Raw genomic sequence first — 27,995 nt, forward strand, 5'->3', positions numbered from 1 at the left:
CATCTGAGGAGTCACACGTGCTGGGGATAGCAAGCTAGACCAGGAATCAGCAAACTCAACTCTGCAATCTAATATATCATCTCGTATGAGTTACTGGGCCTCCTTCAGCCTGGATTTTCCCCTCTGGAAAATGGGAATGCCGACATTTGCCTTTTGTTGTAAAGGAAGGAGGATTTTGAGAACTGTAAAGAGGTGTTCACGTGTGTGCTGGGCATTTCCCCCGTCACTGTTACTAGGCTTTGTGAGGACCAGAGGCAGGTTGGCTAGTGCAGAGCCTGGGGGCGTCAGCTCCTGACTTTATAGGACATATAGAACATAGACTTGCCCAAGTATCCAGCAGTGAGTGTCTTTCTTTACTTCACTTTTCTTTCTTAAATTTTTTTTTTGTGTGTGTGTGTGTATGTTGTTTGTTTTGTTTTGTTTGTTTGTGTTTTGAGACAGGATCCTGGCTTTGTAGCTCTGACACTCCCTATGTAGACCAGACTGACCTGGAACTCACAGAGACCCTCCCACATTTGCCTCAGGAGTGCTAGGATTTAAGTTGTGTTCCATCATGCCTGGCTTTGTCTGTCTGTCTTTCCTTATTATTTACATTTTTTCCCCCTTTGGATTTGTTTATGCCTCTCAGTGGTGGTGCACACCTTCCATCCCAGCACTCAGGAGGCAGAGGCAGGTGGATATTTGTGAGTTTGAGGACATCCTGGTCTATAGAACTAGTTTCAGGACAGCCAGGGCTACACAGAGAAGTCCTCCCCCTCCCCCCCAAAACAAGCAAGCAAACAAACAAACACAAAAAGAGATTTATTTATTTATTTATTTATTTATTTATTTGCTACTTTATATGCTTGTGTGCTTTGCCTGCATGTATGTCTGTGTACTGCATTTATGCTTGGTGAACTCCAAAGTCAGAAGAAGGCGTTAGATCCTGTAAGGCTGAAAGTGGGTGCTGGGAGTCTAACCCAGGTCTTCAGCAAGAGCAACAAGTGCTCTTGGCCACTGAGCCAACTCTCCAGCTAGTCGTCTTTTGTTTCTTAAGAAAAAAATATATTGGTTTCTGAATGAAGCAACAATGCTCTATCATGCTGCTGGTTACGAAGCCTGAACGTTGTCCCAAATGAATAGAAGGGCTAGTAAAATGCTTATGAAAATAAAAGGAAGGTTTAAAAAATAATGCCTGCTGGTGGAAGTGGTAGGGTGAGGGAACTATGGATTGGTGTGAGGGGAGTTTGTTTACTGTAGTTAACATTTTGATGGTATAGTGTGAGTCTGCCTGGGAAAGATGGTGAGGAAATTGGTGACTGTGGAGGTGGTGATGGGAGTCACTGGGGAGGACAGGATTGATTCCTGAGAATGACTGGGTTAAGGAAAAGTTCAAAGAAGATTCTCCCCACATGCTTTCAGACATCCTTGTTGCTGTGTTGCTCATTATAGCTAACTCTAAAATAGAGATAGAAAAAGAGAGAGAGAGAGAGAGCAATACTATGTTATTATTTTCATCCTAATGATACTGAACCTGACAAAGCAAACCCTGACATGTTCTGGTTTTATTAGTTTTATTTCATCTCCTTTTTATAGATTATCCAATCAATATCCCGAGGGCCTAAACACTCAGTAGTGAAGGAGAGAAGATGTACTTGTCCATTTAATTAATCCTGGAGTAACTGTGAGGTAATTCTTGAGTAAACTCCATGGTTTTGTTGTTTTTTAATTTTATGCCTATTGGCATTTTGCCTACATGCATGTCTGTGTACCATTTGTGCCTAGTGAGCACAGAAGACATCTTAGAATCCCCCGGATTCAGATGATTGTGAGCTGCTATGTGGGTACTGAGAATCGAACCTGGGTTCTCTGGAAGAGCAGCCAGTGCCCTTAACCACTGAACCATCTCTCCAGCCCGTGGTATTTTATTTTGAGGAATCATGTGCTGTCATAGATAAGATACCTGTGATTTATGGTAGATAGGTCAGGATAGGGAAATTATATGAGAAGTCACTTTATGTGGTATGTGACAGTGGATGGAACCCATGGGGTCCCAAGGACAAATAGGTCATGGAGTCTTCTGCCAAGCAGTGTTTTTGGTTTCTTAACTAGTTGTTACTGGGTTTTCACAGTGTGTGAAATCTGAAAGGCTGGGTTTTGTTCCCTTGGAACTCCCAAGATCTTCAGTCCAGGAGGAGAGATAAGAGAGCTCTGCCAATTGTAACAACTGCTGGAGTTTGTTCTAGTGTGTGTATAGTAATAGTGTAACCAGTGCACGGTTCATTGTGCCGTGGAAGAGAACACATGCTCCAGGTGTTGTAGGAGCCAGTGAGTCAGGAAACAGGAACTTGGGTGCTGACTGATGGTTCCAAACATTAGACACAAGACACTACATACCCCATTTTAATTAGTTTCTAGACGTGAGTAAGCCACTGTCTAACCAGGGCTGAGGTACACCTTAGTTGTGCTTTTAGTAAAAGTGATGGATTTTCTTTGACCAGAGTGTTCACAAGATGAGCTGGTGAAGACCTGTTCTACCACTATTCCTGTTTGCTATTATTGGATGGACTCATGCCTCCTTAGGATTTGGGGATTATTAAAATATAGATGAAGATACTGTATTTAAAATCATTACATGTTCACATGTGTCCAGATTTGTGTATGATGGCTTGAAGTTGAAGGGATCTGTAGGAGTGATTTTTTTTTTTTGTATAGTCTTTACTTTAATATATATCTTTATAAATATAGATGCATATTTTGTAGTCTTCATTGTCCAGTGGAGATATTCTCAGTGGTTGTCTTTTAACAGTGGTTAAATTATCTTAGTAATATGTGTGGGGTGAGAGTCAGGGATTGTTCGCGGCCGTTATGGAGCGGGTGGAGGAAAGGCGGTACCAGGAAGATTGCCCTGATGTAGAGTTGAATTTGATATGGGGTTGAGGAAACGGCATTTAAGAAACAGGTAGTTTGGAGGAAGGGAAAGAACGTGTCAAAGGGACTTGGTTGAAGTGGGTGACCTTGGAGACAGAAGTAGATTTGGGGGCCATGGAGATGGACCCATGGGTAAAGTCACCTGCTGCCTTGGGCGACACAGTGAAACACGGCATGTAGGGGAGGTTGGCCTTGAACCCAGAGTACTCCTGCTTCAGCCTCCTGATACATCTTCCACTTCCACCTGTTATTTACTTCCAAAGTCAGTGTGTCCTCAGAGATACTTAGTAACTTGTCCAAGTTCATTTCCTACTGTTTGAAAGGGGAAGGGCCAGAGAAAATGACTGCCTAGTCTTAGGACTGTTTGGTTATTTTTAGATTTCTGGTTTTCAAACAGCAATTCCTGGAATTAAAATAGAAACCTAGTTCCAGATTAATGTATTTTCCCTAATGTATTGGCTCATACTAATGAACAATAAAGAAGGACTGATGGGAAGAAACTATTTATCTTTTTATCCCATTTTTTTTTAAGCAGAGAACTGAGATCATTGATATTGGTTTATGCTGACTGTCCTCTGCCTTGAAATGACCCAAAGTATTAGTAAAATAGGGGAAAAGTACAGAGGCTAAGACTGTGGCTCCGTGGTAGATCATTTGCCTAGCATATGCGAGACCCTGTCTTTAATCCTCTTTAGCAAAGAAAAAAGTGGAACCTAAGTTTATTGATGCAATCTGAAAACATCATGAAATTTACTCAACTGGCAGGATTGCAAAAGAAGAAACTTAAGGGACACACACACACACACACACACACACACACACACACACACACGCACACGAGGGGGAGTGGATGTCACATAGGGGTGGTGGTGGTGGTGGATGCAACCCGGGTTAGAAATATTTCAGCAAACAGCGCTTTAATTGCTGGCGCTAAATTCTGAGAAGAAGACCGTGCGTATGGTGAGGAAAGAGAAGAGTCTTTTGCCTTCTTCAGGGATTCTGTGTTGCATTGGCCACATGTATCTGCTGTAGGAGTTGTTCATATCTAACAAGTCTTTAGTGCGGCTTAGAAAGTTGTCATCACATTACAGAGTAATGGACTGTTCAAATCTGATGGTCTTCCCCCAACCCCCACCCCTGCTAAGTAGGACCATACCTTTATTCTGTATATTGTATTAGTCTGCAATAGCAACTGAGTATTTTTCCCATCTGTTTCACCATTGACTCCCGAAGAGTGAATTGGAAGGTCTGCGTGGCTAATTGCATCTGGGTGTTAAATAATCTAAATAATTCACCCTCTTGGTATGGTCTTACTTGGTGGATACAGTTTAGCTGCTCAATCTGTTGATAGGGAGGCTGGCTCCAACTGGTTATCGAGATAAGCCTGGAGGCATGACCTCCATGAGAGAAAGAAAATCTGGTCAAATCTAATTAATGACATGAAAAAGAGAGAGTGTAAATGCTTCAATTTTAGTTCTATGCGCTATAAAAATACGAAGCAGAGTAAGAAGATACTGTTTTTAGCATTTAAAAAATTATGAAATGAAATAAAAAGAACAAGGCACTACTTTTAGCCTCTTTTCTTTTAAATTTCGGTTCATGCATATGTAGCAAAAGTAAGGAAGTGTCTGTGTCAGACAGGTTCCTGTTCTTTTTATGGCCCTTGGATCTCTCAAATGGGTGTAGAATTTCTGTTACTGACATTCTAGTGTAGTATGCTGATGAGATGATGGCGCTCTTCAGAACATTTCTTCTTTGCCCTGAGATGTCTCCTAGTCTGTACATTGAATGTGAACTCAAAAGCGTTTGGTGGGAGCTTATTAAACAGGCCACCGGCCCATTAATGTCAGTTAATGTGATTTCACTTTCTGTGTATATTTCTTTTTTCTTTCTTGAAAGACATTTTTCATTTTCTGTTCCTCCTTTAGAGGAAGTAAATAGGTTAGGCCACAGAATCTCAAACACTTCACCTTCTTACAGGAACAGGCGAAGGGGCAGGAAGTTGAGATTTTTGTGAAGGTTGCCCCGGTGACGACTGCTTTGCATACAGTCTTCATGACTGCAGAGGCAGCAAGTCACAGAAATTCTGTTATGCTGTAAATATGGCTGTTCTCACTCCAGCGAGGCCGGCCGGCCAGCAGGACAAGTAGGGAGGGAAGAGCAAGACCTGGCCATCCTAATTATGGAATTTGTATTTAAAGGCTTCATAGATATTTGGTTGCTCAGGGCCAGTGGAGAATAGGGAGCTTGATAGCCTCCAGGATTGGTTCTTGATTGTACTAAAGTTTCAGTTCTCACATCATAATAATCTAGACTTCTGTCTGCTCGCAATATGTGAACCTGGGCCCTCAGGGCGGAATTTATCATCTCTCCACTACAGATCCCAATTCCAATATGTGTGCAACTCAGAGTTCTTATCAGGCCGGACGAGTAGACTATCAAAGCGTGTGCCTGTCATGCTTGATTTGAAAGGGAAATTTTTCTTTGTAGCAGTATGTGTTTGTTGAGAGGTGCGAGTTTAGATCTCTCTTAGCCTTATTGAATAAGCCCATTTAAGAGGTTTGAATCGAACGTCTTTTGACGTGTTCTGCTGACGCTTAAGTGAGGGGAGTTTCCTGGAGCACCAAGGCTGTGCTTCTGCCCAGCAGTATTTCCAGTGGAGAACATGACATGGATGGAGAAGTGAATTGCTTTCCAGTCTCCCCAGTGCTTTCTTCCACTAGTCTATTGCCCCTCTACTCCTTATACCCCGCCATTTTTTTTTTTTTTTTTTTTAGTATTGAGGCTTAAATGCAGGACTTTATATATACATTGCAATCACCACACCTCTGAGCTGCATCCACAGCTCTCCTTTTTTATATCTCTGTCTCTGTCTGTCTGTCTGTCTCTCTCTCTGTGCATAGGTGCATGTGGGGGTCTGGTGACAGCCTTGCATATGTTTACTCTGGGCCCCTTACCTCTTTGATTTGAGACAGCCTCATTTGCCTAGAACTTTCAGCAAGTCTGATAGGCATTTAATTAGCCAACAAACCCAAGGGATCCACCTTCCTCTACCTCCATCTCATCCTGCTACATTTCAGCATGCACCACCACCACCACCACCACCCCCACCCCCCCCCCCCCCGCCCCGCCTGTGCTTTTTAATGTGAGTTCTGGGGATCTGAACGGAGGTCCTCACGGTTACCGGGCAGCCCTGGACCAACTGAGCCATCTCCCCAGCCCTGGTTCACGCAGTTGATAAATGTTATACCTACCACGCATCTTTCTGAGGGATTTTAAAAGTTAGCAAATCAAGTTCTTGCTCAAAGCCTTCTTCCCTGTGGATGATCAGGACACCCTGTGGGTGTTATCATTAGAGGGCAGATTCTGTCTTCCAGTTCTTCCCCTGGTATCTCCCTGTGCACCATGGGCACATGCCGGGCTCATGCAGAGACTCTCCCTGTGCTCACAGCCGCCCTGTCTGGGTGGGTGGCACCTCCTTTATCTTTCCTTCCCCCCTACCTTCTCACCACAGTGTGTACAGTGCATTCTGTTGTCTTTCCACCTGCTCTCTGAAGAACAGCTCTCACAAGCACCGCTGTTGGCAGAGAGGACCTTTTAACGTTTCCTTAGCATAAATATCATAGAAAGGTCGCCAGTGGCTTCATGGAAGTTGTTCACAAGTTAGGTCTTCATTATGTTTATTTGCTTTTGAGTTGTTAAAATATTCTTTTTTTTTTTTTTTTTTTTTTTTTGGTAAAAGATTTTGGCAAAACTAAGTTACCTTATATTTGGGAGATGTTACAAAGTCTTCCACATTCTCTTTGAAATGTCCATGGAATCTCAAGAGTCCTGGGGCTTCTTTGTCTCCTCTCTGAACAGCTGGATAATTGCAGAGGGATTCTATCTCCTTGGCCCTGCACTGCTTACAACACCTCCATCCTCAGGCTGGGAGGGGCGGGAACACTACAGGATAGATTGCTTTCCTTTCTTCTGGATGACCATCCACTCTGCAGAGCATTTCCACTTGAATACTGTAGCAAAAGGAAATTCTTGTGTCCCTGGCAAGTGGACATTCCTATCTGTTTTGGAGCCAAAGGCTGAGACAGGGCCTGATGCCCGGCCTAAGGTCCTGCCTAGAGTAAACTGTGAGGCTGGTGTTTAATCCCAAGGGTTGTGGTTCCCAAGCTTTTGCTTACCACACTTATTTGATGCTTACCTTCCTATTGTGTAAAATTAAAAAAAAAAACAAAGATATTGAGCTGGGTGGTGGTGGCACAGGCCTTTAATCCCAGCACTCGGGAGGCAGAGCCAGGCAGATCTCTGTGAGTTCGAGGCCAGCCTGGTCTTCAGAGCAAGATCCAGGACAGGCACCACAACTACACAGAGAAACCCTGTCTCAAAAAACAAATAAACAACAAACAAACGACTTTGGGTACTGTCTTGGAAAATAAAAGACTGTTTCTTATCCAGATGGCCTGAATTTTCTTAGTTTTAGAATGGAGATAATAGTCCTTATCGGTTTAAAAAGAAAGTTGTGGGGTTCAAGCTGGCTTGTGTTGGTGACATTCTTTAATAAGAGTCCCTTTTGCCTCAATATGTCTGTGTCCCTCTTTGACTATTTATGAGGGTAAAAATACTATCTATGTGGTACTTTGAGGAATGGGAAATGTCCCAATAAAGGCCATATAGGAGGTCTGGAAGGTCACTGAGACCTCTAGGCAGGTCTTATAATGTAGGGACCAAATCTTTCTCAGGATCACTTTCTGAAGACTGGACTTATGGGATTATAGGTCTAGGGCCATTCCCAGTATTAGACACTGCAGACCTCAGCACAGGGATACAAACCGGGAGCTAGATCTGAAGACAGCATCCTAGTAGTGGAGTCCAATCTGAAAATAAATAAGCTGTGTTCTATAAAAGTGTGTTCCATAGTGAGGATTCTGTGGAACTCCATGTACTGTGATAAAGAGCCCAAGGCCAAGTGTCTATGGAGAACATCAAGAGAATACCTTACATGTGTCTGCAAGACTCCTGTGTGCACCTTGCTTCTTCCAAAGGCTGCTAGGGATTTCACTTTTTGTTTTTAATCACAAAATCTTTTAACATTGAGTAAATGGCTTTCTAAAATGCATTTGGAGGGAGCAGACTTTGGGACATATTACCTGGCTTTAGTCTAGACTTGTTCAAGTGCTGTTGGACCAGTTCGGTGGCAGTATGGACAGTCATGGGGCTGGGCCTGAGATGTGTGGACATCAGATTCTCCATCTCCCCTTGACACATTCATCTTTATTATGGCAGAAGAATTGCTTTGGGAAGAGATCAGTAGTCTTTCTAGGGTGTTAAAATGAGGAACTCTGAACAATGAAAGAGCCACTTTAAAACAAAGGTATATGGGAACTTCTCATATGAGTAAGTACTTTACATTATTTCCCCCTTCTCTTTTTAACTCCTCTCTTGTTCCCCGACACCTTCTCAAATTCACGACCTTTTTCTTTAATTATTGTTGTTACACACACACATAACACACACACACACACACATACACACACACACACACACACACACACACACACACACACACACACAAATACAATCTGCTGAGTCCGTGTAGTGTTGTTTTCATGTGTATGCTTTTAGCACTGACTTCTTGGTACTGGTATTGGATAACCAATTAGGAAGCTCATGCCTGGGGCAGACTGATTCTCCCTCTCGGAGTTTAATTGCCTACAGTTCTTACTCTGGGGGGGGAGCCCTCTGAGATTTCCCCTATCATTTTTCTTTCTCTTTTTCTGTGAGTGTGTCTTACTAGGTGGCCCCGCCTATTCTCGAAACTTCGTAAACCAGGCTGGCCTTGAACTCACAAAGATCCAGCTGTCTCTGCCTTCCCAGTGCTAGGATGTATAAATACACCACAGCCAGCGGGAATGTTGGTTTCTATAAGGAAGCAAAAGGCCTTCTTCAGCTAATGATCTTAAGAAGGCATTGGATTCCTACCTCTTGAGTATGGCTTTTGGTCATTGTCCGGTTACTCTTTGACATAGTTGTCATATTATTTGGTTCATGGTAATGATTTTAGTGCTTCTGACTCTCCATAGAAGGTATTAAGGTATGCTGTCTTCTTAACCAAAGCCTGGAAAGGTCAGTCTATCAACATCAGGCAGTAAGTAATATCTCAGGCCTCTGTGTCAGTCACACACCTTTAATCATGTTCTCTGAATTTTAATGGGATCCTGCTTTGATGTGATGTGTTTGCCCCTTTGTATAACCACTCTGGGCTCACAGCCTTAGCATCTCTGTACCTTAATTTTGAAATTGCATCTGTTCTATGAAAAGCTATAAAGTGCAGCTTCAAAGAAAGCAAGAATAAATTGACTGTGGCTGCTTAACTGTCTTTTGTTTGTTTGTTTCTTGGTTTTGTGTTCCTAAGAACTGAGTCCAGGGCATCTAACGTTCTAGGCAAGCACTGTACTGCTGGGCAACCCTCCAGCCCTTATTGATGGTTTTTGTTTGTTTGTTTAGTTATAAAAATCTATTTGTGGTATGTGTGTGTTCACATCTGTGAGCTCACGTGTGTGCATGTGTGTGAAGGCTGGAGGATGACATCGAGTATCTGTCTTGATTATTCTCAACTTTGCATCTTTAGACAAGGTCTCTGACTTGAACCCCAGCTTGCTCCAGGGTTCCCCTGTCTCCACTTGCTGAGTGTTAACGATCAAGAGTGAAGCATCATGCCCGCCTGGCATTTATGTGGATGTTGTGGCTCTGAACTCTGGGCCTCACTCTTAACCCCTCCCTGTCTCTTTGCTCTTTAGGAGCACTGACTTGCCATTCTTGTCAATGTAATTTTTAGAGGAAACGCTTGGAGCAGCAATGGCCAAGCGACACCCAATGCTGGACCGATGTCATCCTTGTCTGCTCCCTCCATCTGCTGGCCCAGACTTCCTTTGGGAGTGGGGGCCACTCTTTTGTTTTGTGCTGAGCCACCCAGGTTGTGCTGTTTGTCTTTTGAGGACTGTTACCTTCTCTCCATCTCACAGAGGCTGCTCCCAGCACCAGAGGAGCTCTCCTCTCTCCCGCAAAGCCTCTCTTGTATCTGCTCATGGCAGAGAGCGCAAACAAGTGTCACGAAAGAATCAGAGGAGCACACACGCTCTGCTTACGTTTAGTCAAAGTGAGATGAGTCGATTCAATGACATTTGCAAGGGGTAGGTCCCAAGCCAAACTGTAAAAAAAAATAAAAATAATTTTTTAAAAAAAGAAAGAAATAGAACATTGTGACACCTAAGTTCTGTAAAATCACCAAAGTAGCACAGAAATCATCTCTCCAGAGCCTAACTACTCATCTCACTTGCTGCGATCTTGAGGGTGTCGAGCACTGACGGAAATAAATGTGCACATCTTTTCTACTGATTTCCTTTTAGAACGCTTAGTCGTTGTGTTCACACAGTGCGTCTGAGTCATTGCATTTGACATTTTCAGTCTTCAATTTAACCGAAACGCCTATCTTGTGGCCAGGGTCTATGACTTTCATAAGCATTTCCATATTCTCTTTATTCTGCCTTCCACACCAGACTCAACTAGCAGCTAATTTTGGTTGTTTGGTTTCTTAAAAAGAAACGTTTTTTTTTTTTTTTTTTTTTTTCAAGACAGGATTTCTCTGTGTAGCTTTGCACCTTTCCTGGATCTCGCTCTGTAGCCCAGGCTGGCCTCGAACTCACAGAGATCTGCCTGGCTCTGCCTCCCGAGTGCTGGGATTACAGGCGTGAGCCACCACCGCCCGGCTGTATCTTTGTTTTTGTTTTTGTTTTTAATCATGTTATTTGCAGTGTTCGTAGCAGTAAGTATGAGTTCTATGACTAAGCGCATACCTGGCCCTTGGCCAGGCCTGGCCATGTGCTCCTGCCCCTCGGCTCTATGGCAGAAATGATTCAGAATCACATCTCTGAGGCAGGATAGATTAGGAAATGTCACCAGAACTTCAGGTGTTGCTCAGGAACGGTGGGAACTGTAAATGCTGGCTCTGGGGATGCATATGGTCTGTCTTGTGAAGGAGCGAGCCTGCACTTCTCCTATCCTCCATCTGCTCTGCCGATATACTTGCACTAACACTTCTCAGTAAGTTACCCAAGAGCTTCACAGGGCTTATTTCCCCTTAGCGACTTCTAGACCATACTTTCTCTTGTTGACATCAGTAGCAACTATTTCCATGGGAAGATAGGCCTTTTTTTTTTTTTTGAAGACATGCCTTTTATAATATACTTTTAAATAAATGTGAAGCAGAATTTAAAATTTATATATTATATTTATATCATAATTTTTGAATGTATTGTTTTAATATTAGTAGATACACATAGAAAACTCAACATGGCTGTTTAGCACCATTACCCTTTTTTGGACACAGCTAGAGTTCCCAGTTTCTGACAGATCCGTCTAAAAATATTTTATGTGCTTACACGATACATATTTCATATTTCCTTTTGTTTTACACAAAGGATAGCACACCATGTTTGCACTTTGCTTAGCATTAGTCATATTAACCATGTCTTGAATTATTTCTGTATTAGTACAGAGGCTTGCCTTGTGGCGTTTTATACCATGGCATGGAATACCCATGATGAAGCCATGGATTGTTACAGGTTTTATACACACAGAAGTATCTAATAGGACAATATTCTAGAAGTAGACTTTCTGAGCTAGAGGATGAGGTCTGGGTTATTAGTCCATGGCAGTTTTAACTATATAACAGTGACTCTGAGAGGTCCAATTCCCTCCAGCCTCATCACATAAACATTTGTTTGTTATTTTATTTGTTTGTTTGTTTTGTCCCAGGGGTTTTCTACTATGGAGTTGTATTCTCGGCCCCTAAAACATGCTTTTGTTTTTGTTTTTGTTTTTTTTAAATATCAGATACTAACTGGTGACATCATTTGCCTACCTAGAAGTACTGTATGAAGCCTAGCTTTCAATTTCAGTCCATACATTCCTCCCAGAACAAACAAACAAGAAAAAGGAAGAAAAAAATCTAGTTTTATTAACATCTAATGGAATACTTTTATTAACATCTTGTGGGAAAGGTTCTTTAGCCTGGGGCTGCCGAAGACTTGTTCACATGAGAAACTGTGGTGTTGTATTCAACAGGTAGATGATGTCAAGGGAGGGTCAAGTTGTACAGCTTTGATTGGGAGACCAGGAAGTGGTAAAGGAGAGAGAGAGACAGGAGGTAATTCTGAGGATACTGCCATGTGTCACCCTACCCTAGAAACTTAGGTCAAGAAGGTTGTAGTAGAAGTGGGCAAAGCTGAAATGTTCACAAAAGGGGACGTTGGGATATATATAATGCATGGTATTGGTGCCAGCAGTAATAATCTTCTGCTTCAGCAAGTGCCATCAGTTTTTTGATAAGGCGTCCATAGTAGTCATTGGGCAACGATGCCTCTTTGTCATAGACACTTTTGAGAATCAAAAGCTTCACTGGTATATTTGGTGGCCATATGGACCCCCAAAGTGCCCCATAGAACATCATTCATGGCTGGAAAGCTTGAGAAAGGTCAGGTTAGGAAGAAAATACTGTCTCTTTCCTGGTAGCACCTCTCATGGTGCACCTCTGTGGTACTTCCTGAGGAAATCTCAGTGCTGTTCACTAAGAGACTGGGAATAGCATACTTGCAGGGTGAGATGCTGTTTGTGGCTTCTCTCTCTCTCTCTCTCTCTCTCTCTCTCTCTCTGTGTGTGTGTGTGTGTGTGTGTGTGTGTGTGTGTGTGTGTGTGTGTGTGTGTGTGTGTGTGTGTGTGTGTGTGTGTGTGTGTATCAGTCCCCTGTAGATATAATTTACCTTATACATAGAATTAGGAAATAATATCAAGTAGTAATTAAAGAAATAAATCTAAAACCTTTGAGAGTGCCGCACAGGTGACCTCCACTGCAGGAGCAAGAAGTAAAGGCCTTTGTGTGTTGTGTGTTGTCCATGTGCACAGGGTAAGAATGAAACAAGAAAGCCTTGGGTGTCATAAAAGAAACAGTTTTTGTGAAATGTCGGTTGCCCGCTGTTCTTCCTGATTAGTAGGTGGTGGGAAAATATTGAATCTGTTCTGTCTAATTCAGACTCCTTGTGACAGAGTAGCCAGGGGCTCCACAATTAGAGGATGGGAAAGACAGTGTAGGGAAATGTCTCTTACTATAATAGCTTATACAGCACCTCCACGGACCTTGTGAAAGACGTGGATGGAAGCCGTATTTGCGAGTTTTGATGAATGCGTCGGGCTGAGTTTGCCGTGTACTGTTGGTGTTGTACAAAGCAGAAGCGTATTCAGGCATTTCATAATGTACACAGTGAACATTTACCACAACTTTCATATAGGGCCGTCTTTCAGATTTGTTCTGCTGCTGTGGAGTTTGTACTTGCATGGCTCTTGGGTAGAGGAAGACGAAACACCCCGCTTACTTACTGTTTACCCAGCAGGGGAAAGTGTTCTGTCAGGGAAACACCACTCTTATATGATTTCAAAGGGAGCCAGTGCCATTGGCACTGAGTCTATGGGAAGTTTATTCACAATTTAAGTGCATCTCTCTCTCTTTTTTTTTCTTTGTCAACCTAACACAAGTTAGAGTTATCTGAGAAGAGGAACCTTAATTAAGAAATCACGTCCAGCTCGGTGGTGGTGGCACATGCCTTTGATCCCTGCACTCAGGAGGCCAGGCAGGTGGATCTTTATGAGTTTGAGTCCAGCCTGGGCTACAGAGTGAGTTCCAGAAGAGCCAGGGCTCTCTACATAGAAAGAGCTGTGTAGAAAAAAAAACCAACCAACCCCTCCCCCCCAAAAAAAATCACATCTATTAGATTGTTTTTAGGGCAGTCTGTAGGGTATTTTCTTGATTAATGATTGATGTTGGACGGTCCAGCCCACTGAGAGCAGTATCACCCCTGGGCCTGTGGATTGGGTGATATAAGAAAGCAGGTCTCTGCTTCAGATCCTGCCTTTAGTTCCTGGCAGGTGTCTCCCAGTGATGCTGTAAGATAAAATAAATCCTCCCCTCTGAGAGTTGTTTTGGTCATAGTGTTTTGGTTTTTCAAGACAGGGTTTCTCTGTGTAGTTTTGTGCCTTTCCTGGAACTCACAGAGATCCGCCTGGCTCTGCCTCCCGAGTGCTGGGATTAAAGGTGTGCACCGCCGTCACCACCACCCAGTTTTGGTCATAGTGTTTTATTACTGTGATAGAAACTCTGAACAAAGTCTTAATTCACTTAATATTTTCAAAATTTCTCACATAATTCTCCCCTGATAATCATAGCCTAGTTCCTGTTCTGAGAATTAAGCCTCAGTAATAGTGAGATCTGGTTCTTATGACTCCCACTACATACAGTTTGAAATGTCTTCTAGCTGATATTTTATTTAGAGCAAAGAAGACAGAAAGAATATTGGCACATCTGGAAATTCTCAGTGGAAGATAGTCTCTCATTCAAAGAAGCACAGAGTTTTTACATACTATTTAGAAATGCATATGACATATGTTAAAGGACCACACTTAAAAAGTCTTGAGGCTGGCATTGGGGAGCAAGCATGGAATCCCAGCATTTGGGAGGCTGAGGCAGGGGGATAAGATCAAGGCCAGCCTGGGCTTCATTGCCAGTTGTGGATAGTGCATTACATAACAAGGTTCTGTCTAAAGAAAAAACAAAACACCTTGAACTATTTCTTCTACGCATATGTAAAATTGAGTACATAGAATGAGTCACCAAAGACCCTGCCCACATCTGGACAGTTCCCAGCACGACATTGGTTTTACTTGACCATGTGACTCCATTGATTAGTTTAAGACAGATTTCTCACATGTCTTTTCACCTATCCATTTGAGTTTGTATCACTACAATGTAAAGCACTTCCCACTAAAAAGAACATACTCCCTGGTGTGGTGATGTTAGTTAGCACTTAGGAAGTAGATACATGAAGATCATGAGTTTGCAGCCTGCATAGTAGCAAGACTCTGTCTCAAGAGAAAAACAAAATAAAAGATGGGCCAGAGGTGGCTCAGTATCACCAAATCTGATGACCTGAAGTCAACCCACAGAATCCACATGATGGAAGGAGGGAACTGACTCCCTGCAAGTTATTGTTAGACTTCCACACATGCACTGTGGCATGTGTGTGCCCTGAAAGATACACATACACTCAATGAATGAATGAATGGTTTTTTTTTTATAAAAAAATCTCAATTTCTTCTTTATGGAGAAAAGCAAGTTACTATTCTGTACAGCAGTGACTTTCAGACTTTTTGGTCTTAAATATCCTTCATGATTGAAAACTCAAGTAGATATTTTCATAATATCCTATGCATATCAATACTGTGTTAAAATAGATTGATTACTTATTTAAAAAATACTGGTAGTACACTCACTATATGACAATTCATATAAACACAATTTTTATGAAAGAGCAATAAATATATAATAATAGTATTAATAAAAATGAGAGAAGTTGGCATAGTTTCAACTTTTGCAAATCTGCCTAATCTCTGGTTTTATAGGCGATAGCTGAATCCTTAACAGCTGTTTCTGCCTTTAGTCTATTCCAGTTTATTGTTTTGGCTGAAGTATATGAAGAAAGTCTGGGTTCATCTAGATACACGGTTGGAAAAGAAAGGAATATTTTGCTAGTCTTTCAGTAATAGTGGAAATCTTTGATCACAACAAAACTCCAGGAAGGGTGGTTTATCTTCGAGGTAGGTTGGTGTGCAGTTGAAACCTGATCACTGAGCTTTCACCCTGTATTCAAACATATTGATCTGAGAGTTGGAACTAATCCATTCTCTGGGCTCAGTGTTGGAACAGTATACCTTAGTCATTCGGAGAACATTTCTCCCATGGACTCTGTGAATCTTCCAAATCTCATCATAGCTCATGGAGTCTTTTAGACTTTGTGCTCATTTCTGTCAGTCGTGGCTATTTCGAAGCCACTGGGGTCAGAGTAGATGCTTCAGCTGAATCAAACAAACATGATCTTGTTCTGAAACAATCACATTCACATTTGTTATGTTAGTAGGTCAAACATGTAGATAGGTTAATATAGATGACAGTGAATAATGGACTCATTTGCTTTTATTTTCCCACTATCAAACTCCACTTTTAAATCCCCTTTTTATTTAGTAGTTCTCTTATCTTTGGCTCTACTTTCTGAGATTATAGTTAACCGAGGCCTCAGTTACTTGAGGACACCAGCTGCTCAAACATACTAAATAGAACTGCCCAGCCACAAACAGTCCATCAGTTTTAAATGTTGTTCTGCAGAGCGTAAGACCTGAGGCTGTCCTGTTTCACTCTGCTTAGGAATTGAGTCCCCTTTGGGTCCAGCAAGTCCATACTGTACGCCCTGTCCCCCTCCCTCCCCTACTTAGGTACTTGGTGACTTGGCTGTCATAGTTACCAGACAGACTGTCCAGGTTCACCAGGCTTGTATTCAAGTGAACTTCATCTTACTCACCATTGATGCCCGGCTGCAAGAGCATTGATGCTTATGACTTGAATATGCCAAAGAGAAGTCATTTATTGTTTAGACAAAAAGGCGAAGATTCTCACCTTAACAAGGAAAGAGAATCATGCCAAATCACTGACCGTTGTTGCTCTTAACCTTTTACAGTGTCTCATTTATAAGTTAAAGTTTACTGTAGGAACATATGCTTGGGAACAAAATTGCACAGAGTTGGTGGGATAGCCCAGTAGTAGAGTGAGTGCCTTCCCCAGCTCTGGTCGCAGTTTCTGACACCACAAAGTAAAACAGAAACATAATATAAGAGGGTTTGGAGGGCCTCACACATGCTAGGCAAATGCTCAGCCCCGCTAGTGATACTTTTGAAGAAGTTGTTTCTAGATGGATGAATCAAGAAAATAATGTAACTAAAAGAAACAAGTAATAATGATCACTAAATTAAAATGATGTGCACATGAAATATTTACACTCCCCTTTTCCTCTTCCAGGTTAAAAAACTAAATCATGACTGAGTCTGCCTCTAGCACAAGTGGTCAAGAGTTTGACGTATTCAGTGTTATGGACTGGAAGGATGGAGTTGGTACCTTACCAGGAAGTGACTTAAAGGTAGATTTTCTTTGTCATGTGTGAATTATATATGGTGTGTATCTGCGTGTGAGCTTTATTTCACAGTGACTGCATACATGGAATAAGAATTCGAAGCATTAAATGTGGTGTTATGGCTCTAGATAGTATATGGTCTTCTGCAGTAAATTTGTAAGACAACTTGAAATACTGATAGATTGTCAGATTTTGTCATTTGAGTTAGGGAACTGAAGAATATGTTTAGAATGTCCTTAGTTTAATAAAATCAGTTCATAGCTCTGAGGAGGATCATCTGTCTGTTTGACTCGATTATGATAATGGCCAATATATATGGAAATGGCAGACTTAGAAGGTCTAGTCTTTTTTTTTTTGGTTTTTTTTTGGGGGGGGGATATTTTAGTAATGGCTTTGTAACTTTGAGTGGATAACCTCATTCCCTGGGTCCTAGTGTTCTTATACAGAAACCGGGTAAAATAATATGAAAAATTTGAATCAATAGAACTATTCACTGCCTTTTAAATTACTTATACTATGAACATGAGGGTTTTTTTTTTTTGGTTTTTTTGAGACAGGGTTTCCCTGTGTAGCTTTGCGCCTTTCCTGGAACTCACTTGGTAGACCAGGCTGGCCTTGAACTCATGGAGATTCACCTGGCTCTGCCTCCTGAGTGCTGGGATTAAAGGTGGAGTTTTTGAATAATCATTTTTTTCAGCAGCAAGCTCTTCCTATAAGTCAGACTGTGATCCTTTTTGTTTTGTTTTGTTTTGTTTTGTTTTGTTTTGTTTTGTTTTGTTTTGAGACAAGGTTTCTCTGTATAGCTTTGCTCCTTTCCTGGAACTCACTCGGTAGACCAGGTTGGCCTCGAACTCACAGAGATCCTACTGGCTCTGCCTCCCAAGTGCTGGGATTAAAGGCGTGCGCCACCACTGCCCAGCATCAGACTGTGATCTTATAGAAAGGGCACTGTTCATGAAGTTCAGTCTACTCACTATGTATGTGCTAGACCACTGTGTGTCTCTATTCTTCATGGGGTTCAGTCTGCTAGCTCTATATGTGCTGTCCGCCACTGTCTCCACTTGTCATGGGGTTCAGTCTGCCCACTGTGTATGTGCCGCCCACATGTGCCTGCCTCATCGAGTCTACATTAGGACCACCTCTGCTGCTCCATGAAACACAGCTGTGCAAGCTCAAACCAAACCACCCCCACTTCTCATTTCTAATTTGGTTTAGCTGTGTTCCTATCTCTGGGACCTTGAACCTGTCTATGGCCTTTTAGACTTTGTGTTTGTACTCAGTCCTTTAGGTGTTTAAACTTTCTGTCTCTCTAACGGGCTGTCACTTGGCCTGTCTCTGTAATACTTGATGTGCTGCGCTGTCTCAAATAGGAAAATTTTGCTCCTAACTTAGGCTTCTTGAAATCTAATCCTTTTGATGGCTGCTTGACAAATATCTTAGCCAAGTCCCTGCCTCACTTATCCTCAGGGGCACAATTTAAACATCTGTCTGCCGTTGAAAAAGTGTTTGAGAGTTTAGTTGGCTTAGGTTTAATTAAGCACAAAGTGCCAGTGTACAAGTTTAAGGAAATAAAATGATTGCAGTGAGGTTTAGTGAAATCCAGAGAAACTTTTTCTTTTTTTAAAAGTGGGTACCAAAATATAGTCAGAGGTTTTGTTTTGTTTTTGTTTTTGTTTTGTTTCTTTGGTTTTTCGAGACAGAGTTTCTCTGTGTAGCTTTGCGCCTTTTTCTGGAACTCACTTGGTAGTCTAGGCTGGCCAGGAACGCACAGAGATCAGCCTGGCTCTGCCTCCTGAGTGCTGGGATTAAAGGCATGCGCCACCACCGCCCGGCCAGAGGTTTTTAATTCTGGTATTCTTCTATGCCATAAGGCAATTATAGTCTAAAGTAATGCATGGTATACTTTAAAATAACTAAAAAAAGATTACAAAGGTTCTTAATATGTAGAATTGGAAAACTTTGAGGAGGTAGGAAAGCTAATTTCCTCATTTGAACATTACATATTATAGGTGTATGTAGAAATAGCCTATAGTATTCATAAATATTCACATACTATGAATCCACTTAAAATTATTAAAAAGAAGTTTTCAGTTTTAGTTTTATGTGATGACAAGTCATAGAGTAAGTTAATCCTTCAGGATCAAGATTGCAGTAAAATAAATAAATACAAGAACAAATAGGAATTGAATTGCTCTGACATTCTCCAAGTGTTTGTCTGCATGAGACAAGATAGAGATAGAAGGCTGAAGTTTTGTTTTAACTTAAAAAAAAAAAAACCCTATTTCTCAAGCTCTGATAATATCAACCATATCTTAGCCATGTGAATTTTGTCAAGTTATCAGGGACTGGAGAGGTAGTTCAGCAGTTAAGAGCATGGACTACTTTTGCAGGGTACTCTAGTATAGTTGGGCAGCTCCCCAGTGCCTGGTAGGCCAGTTCCAGGGGATCCAACAGTCTTCCGACTCCAAGGGTGCTTGCACTCACAGCTTCCCAATCCCAGCCACAGACACATAATTAATAATAAACTAAGTTTTATGACTGATTACTTAGAATCCTTACACTTTGTAAGCTTTATCTGAAAAAAATGGGGGTTGCTAGGATCCATAAGATTCACAACTTTAAAAAGGAGCTGTGGACTGATAAAGAATGTAAACAAACACTTAGGGTATGCATTCTTGGACTTTGTCATATATTATGAAAACTGCCTTTTTCTGTTATTTCATATGCATATACTCTTGTGCATTTTTACTGTATGATGCCTCTTGCATGTCAGGTACATGATGAAATTTGTAACTTTCTTTTCGTTAGCTTTTGGTAACAAAGGGGAGTTTCCATCCCTAAGAAATCTGGATTGCTTTAAAGTTTTTTTGAGCAATGGGTTTTAGAAATTAACCTATTATTTCTATTAAGATAATCAGGTAATTAAGTCATTTAGGGTATTATAATCAGTGTTATTTGATATGACTTTAACACTCATGTAAATTACTGGGGTAATTGCGATGTGTCCCATCTACTTCATGAGCAGTAGACAGTTTGATACCTCGTTTTAACAAATGATTTGAAGAGCTGGGGAGGTGACTTAGTGGACGACCAGAGAGGAACTAAATCTGAACCCAAAGCACCGTGTATGAGGCCAGTTGGAGAAAGGGAGCAGACAGGAGGATTGCCCAAACTTTCTGGCGACCAGCCTAGCTAGGTTTAGGGAAAGATCTTTTCTCAATGGTTTGTGAATTTATAGGCATGTGGATTTCCTAACAGTTGGTACCTAAGTCATCCAGCTCAAGTTTATCCAGCTGATACAGCCTGGCCTCATAGGTAGAGGTCAACTTCCCGTTGTGCAAACACGTTTTATGTTCTGTGGATTTTTCGAAAGAACTTTCCTCTGTGACAGCCTCATGGTTGCTGGCTAATTACATTGTTATTTTTCTGGTGAAACTTCTGGAGCAGTTACCATTGTCCAAGTTTGAGCTCCTGAAGGTTTTTGCTTTTCTGGCCTCCACTTTTCTCTGGCCTCATCTCCTTTTACCTCAGTGCCTCCTTATTTCCTCCCTCTCTCCTATCTTGGGCACGTGTTCCTGTCTTTGTCCCTGGTATGTTCTGCCTTCTCCACACTGGGCCACTTAACCATACTTTTTTGAAATAAAGCACAAATATCTTTTTGGATGCAGACGTGAGAGAAATAGGAAATTGGCTCTCCAAGGGAGCACCTTCCCAGCAGTGCTTCATCCTTTCACTTAGCTCCTTCTGTCCATCTTTGGTCAGTTTACACATGGGGAAACTGAGGACCAGAGTGTTTATTCCTTTGCTCAAGTCAGTCATTGCAGCTCTGGGGTGGAGGAGACCAGAACGGTATTGAAACTGATTCTCTTAACACTAGTGCATGGCTGTCTACAGGCAGAGTGTTTGCCGACCGAGACCAGCAGACAAGGAAAATGGTACACATGTAGAGAGGTGGGAACTTCCTTGGGTGGGAGGGACTGGGAAGCCTTCAGAAATTGGGCAACATTTGAGCTGAAAATGTCCTTTGTGAAGACTTCTTGGAAGGTGTCGGGGAAGAGAGCAGAGCGGGGTTTCCAGAGGCCGAGTCATTTTAGCAGGCAGAGTGCTAAAAAAAGAGAGTGTGGTCATTATCCGGCGTTTCTGCCTAAACAAGCTTCAGGAATTTTGCCCTTACCTGATTTGGTCTTTGAAAATGCAAATAAGCTTTAGTAGAGTAATGTCTATAGGAGAGGTGACTGATTAAAGGGCAGTAGAAAGGTACCTAGTGGGGCTTCCCCAGGCCTGAGTCCTTTCTCTACCTGAATATCTAATGGCATCTGAAGTATTTCTTCAGAGAGAATTAGTCCTGTGAGTCAGAAGGAGTTAGTCTTTTAGAGTCCCTCAGTAAAACGCAGATGCTCCCTGGAGAGTGATAGCATCTTATCGAGTAAGAATAATTGCTCCTCACAGAGAGCAAGACCTGTAACAACAAGGCAGAGGCCAGCTGTAAATTCAGCCCCTCTTCCTAATGCATGGGTTCTCCTTGTCTCAATGAATGTTTAAAACAGTTTAGTGACCAGATATCTTTGCCCTTAAAACATATTGGTAATTGGGATTCAGGTGTCAACATCGAAAGTAATAAAATGGAAATCATAACCTCAATAGAGTCTTTTAGTGATCTATTAGTAAAGAGACCCCAAAGAGGGAGAGGGCTTTTCCCCCTAAAAGCAAAAATAAAGAGCAGAGTAGGTAACTTGTTTTATTGGCCAAGCCAAAAAAAACAAAACCTGAGGCATAATTCTTTATTTTTATTTATTTAGTTTTACTGTATAGATTCATATGTAGAAAAAGCTGCCCTGCCAACTTTATGTTTGCCTTGCTTAATGGATTACTTTTGTAAAGTTTATAATTTGATCTTTTCAGTTGGAGAATGGAATACATGAGAAATTTCATAGCATGCCAAAGTCATTCATAAAAACATGGACCCAGGTGTTTGATTGGGGAAACAAAGGGAAATGCATCAGTCTTTCTGGAATTCTGTATTTGGACCTCTAGTTCCATCAGCATCCCTATTCTTCCTAACATTTCTCTTCATTAGGAATGTCATGAAAGACACGAAATGCAGGTTGAGAAGCCACAGCAAAATGGATTCCCTCCGTCTTTTCTCGAAGCGTGCGATGCTCTGAAAGTTCTCAGAGGGTTTTGATTTCTGAGCTGAGTGACCGTAGGAAGGAGCAGATGTGCTCCGAGTTCCAGAGTTTTAGGGTGCCTTTTGGGGTACAGTGAATCCTGTGAATCCTAGTCTCACAAGTGAGCACATAGCTTCATTTTACCCCTGTTTCGTGCATCAGTCCTTGAAGTCCATCCTTGGTCTCTGGCTTCCGGCTGTTCATGGTGTCCCCAGGTGACTTCGCACGTCTGCTTTGTGTTGAGACTGTCAATTATGGCAGTCAATGTTAGCAGAAGATGGCTAAGATTAAATGTTGTGTTTGCAGACATACGACCTTTGAACTTTGCAGGTATTTGAGCCAAACCCTTGCAAGTGTCAGGCCTGCACTTTCCACCTGGAGGCCTGGCGTCCTTTCTCAGGCGTGTATCATGCGGGGTGGTTTGCAGTGTGGCAGCCATCACGATCCTTTCTGTCGTCTCTAAATGTCCGAGGCTATTGCTCACATCTCACATTTGTCAAGTGAGCATACATTAGCGTAGATAGCAAGTCATGGAAGCAGAATTACTCAGCTTAAGTGAATCGTCATTTGTGGCTATTAAAAATAATCTGAACTCAGAATTGATTTTTGTATCACATTCTTTAATATCATTAAATAATGATCTTGGTAGCTTGTTTTAGCTACTCTTGCCCAGTAGATGGTACTGTCAGCCTTATTTTGAAGAGTTGCTAGTTAATTTTTTTTTTTGAAGTTTAAGGTTTCTTTCTTTTTTTTTTTTTTAAAGTTGTTATTTTTAGTTCTTGTCTGTGACTTTTTTTTTTTTTTTTTACCATTTCTAAACTGACATGGACACTAGGCATGCTACACATATTGCTTGTGAATTTGTACTCAGACTATATAATAGGAAGAAAACATTCTCATCTTCCTGAGCTATTACAATTCTTTCAATCTAGAAAGTATTTAATGTTTTTATACAACGAGTGTGGAAATTACAGAGAACAGAGTGAGCGATCTGAAACGTTGTATTATCATTTCACATTTGAGCTTTCTTCCCCTCTCCCCCTGCTAACACCTGTGAATCCTGACAGCTATTCTGTTCTGTGGAAAATAGAAGGAGTGGGAAAAAAACCATTTAGATCCATGAATTCTTGAATCTGAGAGATAACAGGGTCCGTGCTGTAGTACAGTAGCAACAATTAAGCCTTCCACGCAAATATAAGTGGGTTGATGCAGAAACCCGTTTTATCTGCAGCTGCCATAAGTCGGGGAGGCTTGTAGGACCAGGCATGAGCACTCCGTGACCTTCCTCTTTAGTGATGAAATGCACGTCGCAGACTTGTTTGCTCTTACAGTTATTTCTCCATTACCTCCCAGTATTTGGGGAAAACAGAGTCTGAAGTACATGGAGAAGTTTTGAAGGTGATGAAGGAAAAGGGAAGTGTGGCCCTGGGGAGGGAATATCTTGTAACAGGAATCTTAAAAAGTCTTATAATAAAAAATTCAGAGCCAGATATCAGGGTGAAAGCTGAAAGATCAGAGAAACAGAACAGCCAGCTACTAGCTTATCTCTATGAAATTCTCAGCCTCAAGAGAGTGAGGTCCTGTTTCCTTACGCCTTATATACATACCTCTCTCTGCCCAGACATCATTTCCTGTGATGTGTGTGCTTCCCAGCACTGGGATTAAAGGTTTGTGCCACTGCTGCCTGGCTCTGTTTCCAGTGTGGCCTTGAACTCACAGAGATCCACAGGAGCTCTACCTCCTGAGTGATAGGATTAGGGTTTGTGCCACCACTGCCTGGCCTCGATGTCTAATCTGGCTGGCTCTGTCCTCTGATCCTCAGGCAAGTTTTATTAGGGTACACAGTATATCACCACAATATCTCATGGTTTATGCATTTTCGTCTGGGACTATAAGGAGGAAGGTGACAGGCCATTATGTCCTTCTCTTTGAATTTGGTCAGCTTTAGTGAGATGAATCGATTCCTTGGGGGGAAAAAAGAGAATTCCCCTCTAGTAACTTTGCTAAATAGTAATATTCAATAAATAAAAATCTTAGTGAAAACATGTCTGAAGAGACAAATAGAAGTGACACCCACTACTTTGGTCCATTCTTCCTCAGTCCAAAATTCATAAAACACAAGGGTTCATTGTTACTAAACCGCTTATCCAAGATAGGACTGTTTAACCCTTTGCATGTGGCTAATTTGCTTCAAGACTGTGGGTCAGTCATGAAATCGATAACGCCTTGAGGAATTTTGTAAATTTTGCTTTTTTTTTCCCCTTCCGTGTTGTTTGCCAGTTTAGGGTGAATGAGTTTGGAGCTTTGGAAGTTATCACAGATGAAAGTGAGATGGATAGTGTCAAGAAAGCAACTGCCACCACCACTTGGATGGTCCCAACTGCCCAGGAGGGTAAGGCCGGCCCGCCCACTGCCTGCTTCTACTTCTTGCGAGATTTAAAATCAGTCTAAGCGTTTCTAGGAGGGCCAAACTTCGATTACTTTTGTGTCTCATGTCCCTACATGAATTTTTGTAATGCAGCACAGAGGAACCAGCTTTTACATTTTAAAATAATTATACCCTGTTTTTATTTCTAATGCCATATCTGTAATAGCACAAGGTTAGTTGCAAATTATCAAGTAAATCCAACTTGCTAATGGCCTGCTGAGGTGATTTAGCCAAAAAGCCTGGCACTTTTTTTTTTTTTTTTTCATCTACCCCAATGGTTGTAACTAACACCTATATGCTGACGACTCCAAAATCTATATCTCCAGCCCCGACCTCTCCCCCGAGCTCCAGGCCCGTATTTCCACCTGCCTACTGGACATCTCCACCCGGATGTCCCACAGGTACCTCAAACTCCACATGTATGAAATGCAATTCATTCTCTTTTTCTTTCTCCCTTCCCCTAAACCTACTCTTTCCTCCGTAACCCATATGTCAGCTGACGGTAGCACCATCCCCCTGGTGCATAATCAAGAAGTCTAGGAGTCATCCTGCATTCATCCCTCCTCCTCCCTGTTCCTAATGCTCTTGATTTTTATTTCCTAAACAAGTCTCAGATCTGGCCTTTCCTGTTGTCACCGCCACTGCCTTAATTTAGGCCTCTACCTCTCCCTGGAACTACTGCAGAAGTCTCTAAATGATCACCGCTTCTAACTCACCCCTTTCCAATTTATCCTGTACCCTGAAGTCAGTGGGACTTATGCAGACTGCTCACCTGCTGCTTTGCTAATGTCTCTTTGCCACCCTAGCAAAGCCGTCCAAGATCAGGTGGCCTGCACCCACCTGCTTGCTTTATCTACCCACTCTATCCTCTTCTCTGTGTATTGTGCTCTGGCCCTTCAAGCAACATGGACCTACATGTCATTTTCCCAGTCACCCTATGGTTTCTACTTCCCTGCCTTTGTTCCGGCTGTTTTGTTTTGTTTACGGGCTCAAATGCCATTTCTTTCTTTGTCTATTTTTCTTTGGCCTTTAAAACCCTGTTGAGGGGCTGCGTGAGAAACTCCTTCCTGACCTTACCCATGGCTGAATGAATCACCTCTTCCTCTGCAGTCCTAGAACTTGCTTGCACTTCTATGAACTTCTATGACTGCATGCATCCCCCATGATTAGAGGTCCTGGGTTTCTTGTCTGGCTTCTCTTCTAGACTGTGAGCTGTCTTGGGCGAGGTCTGTACTGACATAATCAGTGTCCAGCATAAATTGGTGCCTAATAAATGTTTGCTGAATGATTCAGGCAGAAGGAAAAATAGGAGTTCCTAAATGATTCGGGTAATTATGATCCAGGAGATCAATTACATTTAAAAATTATATGTGTTGATTTAATCAATTAAATAAAAATCACTCATCAAAATGTTATAAACATGAGGTAACTTAGATGACCTTTTTAGCATTATCAAAGATCCACCTATAGATTAGAACTTTTAGACCAATAGTGTTATCTGAAATTCAGTAACTAATGAATCTTTTTTCATTCCATGTTTCACTCTATAGGTCTCATGTAAATTTTTTGTTTGTCCCTTTTGGAGATTGGTTGTTGTTGTTGATAGAGTCTTACTAGGCCAAGCAGGTATTAAACTCAAAGAAATCCACCTGCCTCTGCCTCCCAAAGGGTAGGATTAAAGGTGAAAGCCACAACACCTGGCTCTCTATCTAGATTTTTTTTTTTAAACAGAAGTGATTCATCTGATTTCCTGCCATGCTTAGCCCCCAACTTTTTAGTTCAATCACTGATTCATTCAACAAACATCACTCTTTATTGTGTCGCTAACAAAATTAGTAGAAGAAAAAGTTTACATATACTTTGAAGTGCCTGCTGACATGGTTTTAATTTCCTCTCTCTTCCCCCCCCCCATCTTCTAGTCTTTTCAGAGAAGACTGGGGTACCATTCAGGTTGAAGGAACAATCAAAAGCAGATGGGCTTCAGTTTTGTGAGAACTGTTGTCAGTATGGCAATGGAGATGAGTGTCTTTCTGGAGGAAACTATTGCAGCCAGAATTGTGCTCGGCATGTCAAAGACAAGTAGGTTTCCTTCCCTTCGGTCGGTCTATGAAATGGGTCAGAGACTTCCAGATCATAGTATCTGAGGAGACGGAGCATTAAGTGTGCCGTGGGACATCTGTCCCTGTCTCCTACCTATTTGCTAGACTTTCTCTCTGGTGACAGATGATGACCCTTGACCTCTCCATTGGACCTTGTGCCTTCTCAAGAAGGTCTGTTCTAGTAGCGGTGTTCCGTCTCTATAATCGACCACTGTTACTGTTAAGTGTTTCTGACCTATGCACACATTAGGATGGTACTGATATTTGTGACAACACACTTGTTTACTGCCACATGGGGAACCAAGGTCCCCTGTGGAAATGTCCATAGTAGATAATGTAATGAGTCCTTGTAGGATGACCTCAGTGGAAATACAGTAAGTGATGTATTGGGGACTATCTAATAAAGTGCACCTTAGGAGCAAAAAAGGTGTGTTTCTTGCATGTAATAACATAGGACAAAGTAAATTAATTGACATTCATTTTTTTAAATTTAAATTTTTAAAAAACTTTTATGTGTATGGATGTTTTGTCTGCATGTATGTCTATGCATCACATGTATGCCTCAGAGGCAAAAGAGGACATCAGTTCCCCCTAGAACTGTAGTTACAGGCAGTTGTGAGCCACCATGTGGGTGCTGGGAATTGAACCTGTGTCCTCTGGAAGAGCAGCCATTGCTCTTAGCCACTAAGCCATCTCTCCAGCCCCTTGGCTTTTGTGTTTATTGGAGATTCTCTCGTATCATATTTAATATAGAAACTGCTGATTGTTTAGTATTGATAAAGGGATTCTTTACAAATTTATAAACGGTCTTTTCTACTGGATTTGCCAATCTTAAAATTGTTAGTTCATTGGTTTCAAATTGTCCTGGAACCATATATCTCTACATAATTGATTCTTTTAATATTATGGGAGACAAATAATTATAAACCCATTAGAATCCATTTTACATACATTGATAGTTCCCTTTTGAAGCTAATATATAAAATAATTTTCAGTTTTTACCCCTAGAAAGATCTATGAAACATGATTTTAAAGGTTCCCTAAACATACTATATGCTATGGATTTCTCTTAGTAATTAAATGTTCCTTTGGAAAGTAATTTTTTCAAATAATTTTGCATCAATAATGAACATGTAGATATTTGATAGGCATTGTTTCCTGTCACTGTTTTGGGGTTATAAACACAACAGAGATCAGAAGGACGAAAGAGATGGCGGTGAAGATGAGGACGAGGATCCTAAGTGTAGTCGGAAGAAAAAACCAAAATTATCTCTGAAAGCTGACTCCAAGGAGGATGGAGAAGACAGAGATGATGAAATGGTTAGTA

General features: G+C 41.6%; 1 protein-coding gene across 8 annotated transcripts in view; it reads left to right on the forward strand.

The window, feature by feature from the left end:
• Window positions 1-27,995, forward strand: part of L3mbtl3 (L3MBTL histone methyl-lysine binding protein 3) — a 105,718-nt gene that overhangs the window by 6,273 nt on the left and 71,450 nt on the right. For 3 of the 8 annotated variants that reach the window (XM_036169054.1, XM_036169056.1, XM_036169055.1), the window contains exons 3-7: window positions 16,862-16,979; window positions 24,422-24,533; window positions 24,896-24,970; window positions 26,489-26,648; window positions 27,859-27,988. In XM_036169054.1, the coding sequence (XP_036024947.1) occupies window positions 16,878-16,979; window positions 24,422-24,533; window positions 24,896-24,970; window positions 26,489-26,648; window positions 27,859-27,988 (579 nt within the window). In that variant the 5' untranslated portion in view covers window positions 16,862-16,877. Of the gene's footprint in view, window positions 1-1,575; window positions 1,669-16,861; window positions 16,980-24,421; window positions 24,534-24,895; window positions 24,971-26,488; window positions 26,649-27,858; window positions 27,989-27,995 lie in introns of those variants that run through there. The other 5 variants (XM_036169057.1, XM_036169058.1, XM_036169062.1 and 2 more) reach the window with 5 other exon arrangements.

The sequence above is a fragment of the Onychomys torridus genome, chromosome 19 (genome assembly GCF_903995425.1).
Source record: "Onychomys torridus chromosome 19, mOncTor1.1, whole genome shotgun sequence".
In the NCBI taxonomy this organism is placed as follows: Eukaryota; Metazoa; Chordata; class Mammalia; order Rodentia; family Cricetidae; genus Onychomys; species Onychomys torridus.